We start from the raw sequence: 11,189 nt of genomic DNA, 5'->3' as shown, positions 1-11,189 counted from the left end.
AATTGACTTGGTTTTTACATTAGGAGAACCAAGTTCAGAATCACTTCCATCATCATAGGAAGCAAGCAATTTTGAAATTGCATCTTCTTGCGATCTTCTTGCAATAGAATCATTTGAAGGCATCTCAACCTCTTTCTTATTCCAATTCCAAAAAGCTTGCTCATTCACCACCACATCCCTTGCAACCATTATCTTATTAGATTTTGGTTCAAGAATTCTATAACCCTTGGAATTTGTAGCATATCCAAGGAAAATTCCCACTGTAGCTTTATCATCTAGCTTAGATCTCTTTACATCAGGAACATGAACATAACAAGGAGAGCCAAATACTTTGAGGTGTTTAACAGATGGTTTCCAACCAAACCAAGCTTCATATGGAGTCATTCCTTTAATAGACTTAGTGGGAAGCCTGTTTAAGAGATAAACAGCTATACTACTTCTGCCCATAAGTGCTTTGGTAAGTTCTTCTCAACCAACATACACATTGCCATTTCAACAATAGTTCTGTTTCTCCTCTTAGAGACACCATTTTGTTGAGGTGTATAGCTCACAGTCAATTGATATTGAATACTAGCTGATTCACAGAACTTCTCAAACTTTGAAGAATTATACTCCATGCCATTATCTGACCTCAAGGTCTTAATTTTCATGTCACATTGGTTTTCTGTTAGAGTTTTAAATTTCTTGAATACAGAAAATGCTTGAGATTTGGCACCTAGAAAATAGACCCATGTCATCCTCGAAAAATCATCAATAAATAAAATAAAATACTTGTTCCCACTCATTGAGGGAACTGACATAGGGCCACAAACATCAGTGTGGACAAGCTCCGGCTTTTTTTCAGCTTTAACAGCTTGATTTACAGGAAAAGATTATCTATGCATCTTTCCAAGTTGGCAAGCTTGGCACACATCATCATTTAGATGGATCTCAAGCATGTCTTTGACTAAATCAATTGAAGAGAGATTTTAAGGCATTTAAATTAAAGTGGCCAAATATCTTATGCCATAACTTCACATCAACATCAGCAGCATTATATACATGATGAGATGCATTAGTTATATCAAATGGAAAGCAATTATCAATCATGGTGACTTTAGTAATCTCAGCACCAGTAGAATCATAGATAATGCAAGATTCATCTTTGAAAAAGATAGAATAATTTTTTCTCAATAATTGGGCAACACTCAACAAGTTCTGATTCAAGCCAGGAACAAGTAACACATCAGAAATAAACTTTGTACCTGACTTGGAGTATATTGATACAGTCCCCTTGCCTTCAGCTTGCACTAGTTGGCCATTTGCCAACTTAACTTTTGTTTTGATAGATGAATCTAGAGAAGAGAACAAATCAGCATCTTTGGCCATGTGTACAGTGCAACCACTGTCAATAAACCATGTGCAAGAGCTGTTTAAAAAGGAAGAAGAATGATGAGAGGCCATAAACAAATGCTCTTCAGCTTCTTGTTGTTGATTTTCAACAGAGTTAGCATGTTGGGTTGATTGCTGCTTCTCCTGCTATTCCTTTTTTTGCTTTGCTTTGCAGAATTTTTCAATATGGCCATGCTTTTTACAATACCAACATTGTAACACCGGTTTACCTTTATGCCAACAATCTTTCCCCAAGTGATTTGTCCTTTTGCAGATGCTACATGGAGGGAACTAGCCTTTTCTTGCATCTTCTCTTGAATTCTCAACTGATTTGCTCTTGAATTTCTTCCCATTTTTGCTTGGAGTTGGTTTCCCCTTTTGCTTCACTTGAAATGCAGATTCACTGATTTCTTGATTCCTCATGGAGCATCTCTGTTCCTAAGCTTGAAGCTTGCTAATGAGTTCAGTAACTATAAGAGTCTTGAGATTACATGATTCCTCAATTGCAGAAATTTTTTACTCAAATTTCTTCAGAAGACTAATCAGAATCTTCTCAACAACCTGGCTATCAGGAAATTGAGCACCATAAAGTCTCATTTGATTCACCAACTCTATTAGCTTTGAGGAATAGTGCTTTATGGTTTCTCCTTCCTTCATCCTCAACATCTCAAATTCTCTCTTTAGAGTTAGAAGTTCGACTGATCTAACTCTTTCACTTCCTTGGAACTCATCTCTCGATTGTCCCATGCCTCCTTGCTTATTTGAGCTCCCAAAATTCTTGGAAAAATTGCATCTGAAACAGATTGATGGATGAATGTCAAGGCTTTAAATTTTTTGGAACTCTCATCATTATGATACTTGATTTGCGCTAATGTAGGATCTGCGGGCAATGGAGCAGGTTCTCTACCTGTAGAAACAACCTCCCATAGATCATGAGCCTTCAAGAATGCTGTCATTTTGATAGCCTAGAAATCAAAATTTTCTCCTGTAAAAATAGGAGCTGAAATGGAGGAAATGCTTGCTGACATTTTGAGAGACCACCGAAATTAAAAAGAAAACAGAGGAAGACTTAATAACTCAAACAGAAAATACATGACCCGTAGGAAGAAGGGCTCTGATACTGTTATTGGAGTTAAACAGATCAAACATAAACTGACATTAAAGAAGTAGAAAGGAAGACAACATAGACATGAAAGAAAATAGACTCACAGCTGCTGGAAGAAAACTCTTTTCTCTTATATTTCAAAGCACACTTACATACATCATCATCAGAACATCTTTTTGCTTTACATATACATTTACAGAGATATTACAAGGGTTCCAGAAAATTCTAAGTGGCAAAATTATAGTTTTTACACTTGTCAACAAAAGAGTGGCTTGATAAGACACAACTAAGGTTCTCTAGAATTAACTACATCTATACTTAATTAATTTACTAAATATTCTGGAACCTTCATTAAAAAAACTCTCAATTCTAACAATCTTCATATTCAGATACCAAATGCATATTCAAGAGTGGAAGGATCATGCAAAACTAAAGATGACGTAACTAACAGATCTAGGAAGGGATGTACTTGCATGACCCTTAGATGTAGCAATTGTATGATGTGGGTTGTTATCAGTATAACAGCTTCGGCGTCCACTATCAGTATTCAAAGTGAAGTTGGGTGCAATGGAAAATTTGAGGCCCTAATATATGTACGTAACCAGCGGTCACCAATACCTTACTATTGCCTAGTCGAAGCACACAATCAAGCACCAAAAGGAAAGTTTTGTCGACCAACCTTATGTGTTAAACAAAGAAATGCAGAAGCGATAAGAGTGACCAAGAATGTCATAATAAAAGCAAAATTGAGGCAGTTTTTCATACTTAAAAGTCACCCAAAAACTATCATTCCCTAGCCTGTGCACCTTCATTCGCTGTTGAAGTGGCTTACGCATGTCCAATTTTATTCTGATATGCGTATAGGCACAAAAACCTACTGTAAAATTGTTAGCATCCAATTCAATAAACGAGCCAACATAATTTCCAATGGCAACACCTATTAGATCGGTGGGTGTATAAATCGGCTTTAAGACATACTTTCTTTCAAGAGTTAATTGCCTTCACTATATTTGTTGTAGAATTGTGGCAATACTCCTTTAAATACAACAAAATTAAGAAAATCACATACAACAATTCTGTGTTAAGTTTAAGGAAGAATATGAATTTGATATTTTTGTCTCAATTAACCACATGTTACGTGTCCAAGTGCCAAGTCTTTAATTTATAATATAATTTATCAATTTTAAAATCCTTCCAAAATGTCCCTTCAAAATACTTAATGTTTAAGTTAAAATTTTCCACAATATAAACACTTAAAAAATCTTATAATTTTTCCATTCTCACAACTTATTTAAATAAGCTATCAAGCTAGTACTTATTTAAACAAGCTATCAAGCTAGTTTTATAACAACACCCATTTTCTCTGTCATAAATTCAATGGGCAAATCATAGACATATATTCAAAATTCAATCTCAGATCTAACAGATTAGACTGATCATTAGGTTGTAGTTCCTTAAGAAGCAAAATATGTTGATCAAAAGTCTATCGTCCACTCTTAATCACACGATCCAATTCAACTTGATGAAAGAATTAAAAAAATATGTCTATTAATAGACAAACTCCTTAACACAAACCCCTTTCAATAGGTCGCCAAATTGAGGGTAATGTCGTATGCATGTAGTATTTAAATTAATATATGTGTTAATTTTGTAAGGATAATAATAATAATTATTATTATTATAATAAAAATATATAAAAAAAAATAAATTATAACTATATGTAATGAATATAGATTACGTGTAATGCACATTCAAAATACTAGCACCATAACAAACATTAGAATTAACAGCAAAATTAATGTTGTTACAAATAATTTTGATATAAAATTTTTTACTACTAATTTTAATGCTTATTGTAGTGTAGTAATAATTAAAAGATCTAATGATGGTAAAATTCAAATTTTTTAAACTCTTTCGTGATCTAATCTAAAACTTTCAATTTTAAGGCATTAATCTAATTCATTAAAAGGTGAAGGAATTGCATCTAAAATTGAATTTGAAATTAGAAAGATTATACTACATCATATATAGTAGTCCACACAGCTTTTTTTATAAGAAATCAGTTGTCCAATTGGCGTATAATAATTAAATTAGAAAAAAAAAATTTCTCTTGACATGTCAATTTGAGTATTATGTGAGAGAGTTTTTTTTTTAAATTGAGTATTATTTGTTAAGAGAGTGAGAGAGAGTTTTTTTTTTTTAAGAGTATTATGTGAAAAGCATAATTTGTTTTTTTTTTTCAATTTGACTAAATTATTAGTGTTTTATTTGGCTAAGTTAAACGGTAATTTTTTTTAATTTTGATTTGAATTTTAGTAATTTATTTATTTTTTAAAAAGATAAGTATTTCTTTATGTAGGTTTTTTTTTTTTATCAAATATGTATTTACACTCCTAAATTTTATTTAAAAAGAAAAAGGCTATTTTGGCACTCTAAATTAAAAAAAAAAAAAAGACTATTTTGGCACTCTAAATTTTAAAACACCCTATTATATACTTGAATTATTGAAAAGTATAATTAAAATGACTTTAAAATCTTAATATAAAGTCGTATGAATTACAAACATATTGAGATATATTCATAAAACTCAAATTAGTTATAGTGAATAACGTAATAATAATAATTATACACAAAGTATAAATTTTAACTTAACACATTCTATATTTTTTATGCTAAAAAACTATTCTCTTTGAATTCATATTAGTCTAAAAATACTATTAAAATATTTGTATTACCTATTAATTGAGATTCCGATGCCATCTTAATTTCATTTTAAATAGTTTAATTGTGTAATGGGATGTTTTAAATTTTAGGATGTTGTGAGATTTTTTTGATAAATTTTAGGAGTGTAAACATATATATTTTTTTTCTTAAAACAAGTAAACTTCTAATTATTTAAATCATTACAATTAATTGTATAGTTGATTCAGTATATGATTGAAGTAAATATTGGTAATAACATCAAAATATGTGTTAGAAATAATGTAACCTAAAAATATAATATAAGGGAAAATTATTATAGAATCTTTATATTTCAGTAAAATTAACTAATAAGTCCTTATAATTATTAAAACCAATTAAAATGTCCTCCATTATTTTAAAATATAATTAGTTAGTCCTTCTGTTATGTATTTCGTTAGTCAAGGGAAATCGATCATTCGAAGGAGAGATGGTAATTATAAATTCTAAAAATAACCTATCATATCCCTCAATGAAACACAAAATACCCTTTTAAACATTTTGTCAATACTTATTGGGCACTAACTCTCTTCAGTATTACTAAGTATTCAAAATCTACTTTTCTTTTCACAATCTTCACACAATAATACAAATCAATCTCTTATTCTTTTTCTAGATTTCAAAATTATCATAGAATAATTAAATAGATATAGAAAATAAAAAAATTAATTAATTAAAAACTTGGAATGAAATGGGCTAAATGTCCATCGTAATGCTTGAAGAGATGTAGCAAGATGTAGTACCACAAACCGTGCATGTCCTTCTGCTAAAAATATATGCTCTCTTTCCTTATCTTTTCATTTTTATTATTGATATTTAACTTTTTTTTTTGTAATGCCTATTTAAAAGGCATTGAGTCATTAAGTTTATAGTGAAGTACGACATATTGTAATTTTCTGAATAAAATCATTAGTTTTTAAATCCATATTACTAGTTTTCGTGAGCTATACTTTTCAGCTATCTAGTTTGTTTCCTTACGTTATCTAATTTTAGTATCATTTTATTTAGATAACTAATTTTATCTTCTATTTTCTATAATCCTCGATCCCCTTTCCCCAACAATAGTGTTATTAGAGCCTAATTCGTTCAAAACATTGGGTATAAACTCATGACATCAAATGATAATGTTATGAGTATTTCCCAACCATTAATTCCTGTTTTTTAAAGCTGAAAACTATAAATTATGGAGTGTCAAGATGAGAACTCTGTTTAAGTCTCAAGATTTGTGAGATTTGGTTGAGAAATGATATCTTGAATCAGATGAAGAGGTTAGGTTGAAAGAAATTAAGAAGGATTCCAAAGCATTATTCTTTATTCAACAAGTTGTGCAGGAGTAATTTTTTCAAAAATTGCAATATCAACCACTGCTAAACATGCTTGGATGACCTTACAGACAGTACCAAGACTCTTCTAAGGTAATCACGATTAAACTTTAGTCCTTTAATTTGTTGTGATTTTGAAACCTTACAAATGAAGAGTGAGAGAGACAATGTAATATTTTCTTTTAAGAGTAGTTGTAATTGTTAATCAAATGAGATTCTGTAGAGAAGAAATTTTGGATCAAAGTGTTATTGCAAAAGTGTTGAGGAGCTTAACTTCAAAGTATGATTATGTTGTAGCAGTCATTGAAGAGTCTAAAAACTTGGTTACATACTCATTTGATGAATTAATGGGATCCTTGTAATCTCCTGAAGTGAAATTGTACAGATCAAATAAAAAGAATAAAGATCTACCTTTCATGGTAAAGGATGTGGAAAAGGAGGATACCGAGGTAGAAGAGGCCATGGCAAAGGTGACTATGGTAGAGGTAATGGACAAAGAAATAAGCATCACGAGTAAAAAAGTAAAGAAACAAGAAACTAATAGGAGCATTATTCAATGCTATTATTATAAAAATAAAATATGGGCATGTAAAAGCATATTGCTGAAAATGAAAACAACAAGCTAATTATGTAGAAAAGGAAGAGAAGGTAAAGTTATTCATGGCTTATCAAGACATCAAAATAACTCAGGTGATATCTAGTTTTTAGATAGTGGATACTTTAATCACACGATTGACATAAAGTCGTTATTTAAGGAGCTTGATGAGTCATACAAGGTAACGATAAGAGTAATGACAAGATGTAAGTTGAAAGCAAAGGCACCGGAACAATTAAAAATAGTCATGATATTGTGAAGCTTTTATACAATGTCTGTTTTATTCTAAGTTTAATACAAAATTTGTTTAGTATTAGGAAACTCATGGGTAGTAGATATTTTATATTATTTGATAATGAATAATGTGTGATTAGGGATAAAAAGTCATATGAGATTATTATCAATGTCTCTATGTCAAAAAAATAAGTTGTTTTCTCTTGAAGTCTTTAGTGATGAAAATCATGCTTTTGTTCTCAAAAAAAATTGTGAGTCCATATTGTGGCATTTAAGTTATAAACATTTGAATGTATTTTTAATGAAGAGGCAAATTGACCTTGGCAAAAAAATTCAGACAATGTACAGATTGAAAGTCTAGTTGAAATACGGCAAGCTACTTCTCTACCTGTTGAAATACAACAAGCTACTCCACCTTTTCAAATATAACAAGCTATTTCTCCAATTTCAGAAAGCTCATCTTCATATGAATATGAAACTCTTCCAAAAAAATTCAAATCAATAGCTGAAATATATGAGACTTTACATGTATAGTTTGTAGTTGATCCAATAACTTGTGAAGAAGCAGTGGAGAAAGAAAAGCAGCGCAATGTTATGAAAGATAAAATTATAGCAATTCAAAGGAATAAAATTTGGGAATTGGTGTATCTTTTTAAAGAAAAGAAAGCCATTGGAGTTAAATAGGTCTTTTGAATAAAGTTTTAACCAGATGGTAGCATTCAAAAATGGAAAGCTCAACTCGTGGTGAAGGATTATTCACGACAATAAAGAGTAGATTATTATAATATCTTTAATCCTATTTCATGGTTTGAAAGGTGTAATATTCAAGAAGCAGAAATCAGCTTGGAGTGTACAATTTTGAATCAAGGGGGTGTGTTGAAGATTCATTCAAAATTAGCACATGTCTAACATTAGTTTGATTTGATCTTTGTTAGCTAATTTTTATTTAGATATTTTAGGTCTATTTCTTTGTCTATTGTTTAGCCGAGGCATGTTTAGTGTAATGATAATATTTTCTTACTTATATTATTGATATTTTACTAGTTTCTTTATAATGTCTATTTAAAAGGCGTCGAGTCATTATTTCTGTAGTGAAATATGTCATGCCACAATTTCTAAATAAAATTGTTAGTTTTTAAATTTATATTGTTAGTTTCCATGAGCTATATTTTTTAACTATCTAATGTTTCCCTTATGTTATTTAATTTCAGTATCATATTTGTTTAGATAACTAATTTTGTTCTCTATTTTTTTACGATCTTCAATCTCCTTTCTCGACAAAAAAAGTCATAAAAGAGATTAACTAAGCACAAGAGACAACCTTGAAGAGGATAATCTGCTAACCAGAACTAAAAACAGAGAAAGATCTCATTTAATGCTAGCACCAATTGAGAATTCTTTAGCCGAAGCAATGTTAACTCTCCGCAACTTCTTTGAGTCTTTTAATGGAATCAAATCAAAATCAACAAAAAAAAGAAAAGCATGAAGGAGGATTTAATTTCCTGCGTTGCATACAACAAAGTTTAGGAAAGAGTCAAAGCTCTCATCCTTTCATTCAATATATTGGTGGTGAGAATATTGAAGATGAGTATGCAAGTGACAATGATAGAATGGTTTCACAGACAAATGTGGGTTAGAAATTTATTGAGTGAGTTAAATTTCTCAATTAAGAAGGGTATTATGGCTTTTTACTTAGAAATTTATTAAGTGAGTTAAGTTTCTCAATTAAGAAGGGTATTATGACTTTTTACTCAATAATCGATAGAATCTCTCAATTATTTTCAATAAAAATACCAAATAGTTATATTTTAAAATAATAAAAAATATTTTAATTAGTCTGAAGAATTATAAAGACTGACTAATTAATTTTGCTAAAATTCAGGAATTTCACAATAATTTTTCTGCAAGATAATGACATTCACTTAGAATAGCTACGTATCAATTTTAATTTATTAATATTGAAATTAAATTACATAATTTTTTATTCTAAAAATTGATTTAATTTATATTTTAATTAGATTTAAAGATAGTTTTTTTGAAATTTAAACAAAAAAATATTATTTTAATTTAAAAATAAAATAATGAATTTAATTTAATTTTAAATTAATTTAATTTTGACCGAAAGTCACTTAAATTTACCAATAACTAATATATTTTTCTTTTAAAATAAAAAAAAACTACATAAATAAACATATAATATCATAACAAATAAGAGCAGTAATTGCTATAATAACTCATATGTCTCTATTGACTTATAAATAAAAAAGTTAAAAAAGATAAAGGGTAAATAACTTATTGCATTAATTATGTTTAATGAAAATTTTATTAAAATGCCATCTTTGAGTACTTAATTTGAGCTGCAAATTCTTTTATTTTTTTATTTTCACATTTCAATAGAGAATTTTTCTGAGTTTGCTTATAAGTAGTAGGGATGGATCTAGAAATTTTGGTGAGGAATCCAAATTAAATAAATAATTAAAAAATAATATACATTAAAAAAATACATTATAAAAAGTTGATAAGTAAATAAATCTATTCATAATATCTTCATTATCAATATTTATAAATACATCTCTTTCGATATAAGTTACCAAATAATCGTTTAATAAATCATTTTCCATTTTATTGCGGAGTCAATTTTTGATAATATGCATTGCATAAAATGTCCATTTAACTGACGGTAAGAATAATACTAATTTAACCAATGTATACATTAAAGGAATTATGATATGCTTTCTTGTAGTTTACCATATTTTTAGCAAGAACTTTAATTCCTTTCACATCAAAAAACTTATTGTCCATATGCATATTAAAGATAAAATTCTCAATTTGAGATTAAAGTCCAAGTAGAGTAACCGTAGAAAATTCACATTGATAAAATTTTGCAAGTTCAATCAATTTGCTCATATCAAAGGTAGAGAATGAGTTTTTAAGATCAAGACATGCCATACATAAAAGCAAATTTATATTCACTTTATCAAAACGATTATTAAGTTCTTGAAGCTGCATATCAGCATATCATGACAGAGTAAAATAGCTAAATAATATGCAACATTTTTAGTTATACTATATTCTAACCAATTCCCAAATTCATCAAACTAATACACAATAAATCTTCTATTTTGATTTCCATTTACTCTTTCAGGAAATTTATGACTGCATAGTTAACACAGACTTTTTAGTATGTAAGTTCTGCGTACCTGATTTCTAACATCAGGAGAATACCTCATTATGTTAGGTCGAAATCCTTGATCAGATGAAATGTTTTCAATATCAACTTCACAATTCTCAACAGTTACTTACTTAGGTGAAGTTAATTGAATAGATTGATTCACCGATGATGATAACGATGCATTTGTTGATATTCTTTTAAAAAATTATTTTATCCCTATAATAATACACACAATTTAAATACATTAATAATTTAATTCAACATATTGTTAAAAATTATTTTTTTAAAATAATATTTTATTAATTCACCCATCAAATCATATTTGACCAAAATTTAAACTATTACCCATTAAAAATAATTTAAAATTCATTTAATTTTTCCAATTTTAATTAGACATAAACTATTATCCATAAAAACTATATTTAATATTTACATAATTTTTTTAATTTTTATTATACTAAATTATTATCCATAAAAATAATATTTAATATTTATAAAAAAATTTTAATTTTGATTAGATTAAATTATTACCCATAAAAATATTATTTAAAATTTATACTATTTTACTAATTTTGATTAGATTAAATTATTATCTATAAAAATAATATTTAAAATTTACACAATTTTTTAAATTTTATATAGACTAAATTA

General features: G+C 28.4%; 1 protein-coding gene across 1 annotated transcript; it reads right to left on the bottom strand.

The window, feature by feature from the left end:
• Positions 1–951: 951 nt before the first annotated feature.
• On the bottom strand, positions 952–1,724 carry LOC110618955. Its single transcript, XM_021762220.1, has 2 exons — positions 1,602–1,724; positions 952–1,515 (listed from the first exon to the last, which is right to left on the bottom strand). The coding sequence occupies exons 1-2, from the start codon at positions 1,722–1,724 to the stop codon at positions 952–954; spliced, it is 687 nt and encodes a 228-aa protein (XP_021617912.1).
• Positions 1,725–11,189: the final 9,465 nt, after the last annotated feature.

This window comes from Manihot esculenta, chromosome 7, assembly GCF_001659605.2.
Source record: "Manihot esculenta cultivar AM560-2 chromosome 7, M.esculenta_v8, whole genome shotgun sequence".
Lineage (NCBI taxonomy): Eukaryota > Viridiplantae > Streptophyta > Magnoliopsida > Malpighiales > Euphorbiaceae > Manihot > Manihot esculenta.
This window is presented reverse-complemented; position numbering and strand designations above follow the sequence as displayed.

Bases quoted from the DNA above. Each gene is read 5' to 3' on its own strand.
- LOC110618955 (XM_021762220.1), bottom strand. From the start codon at position 1,724: ATGGGAAGAAATTCAAGAGCAAATCAGTTGAGAATTCAAGAGAAGATG. The intron at 1,516-1,601 runs GTAAACCGGTGT...AAGGAATAGCAG, and splicing joins GAAAGATTGTTGGCATAAAG to GAGAAGCAGCAATCAACCCA.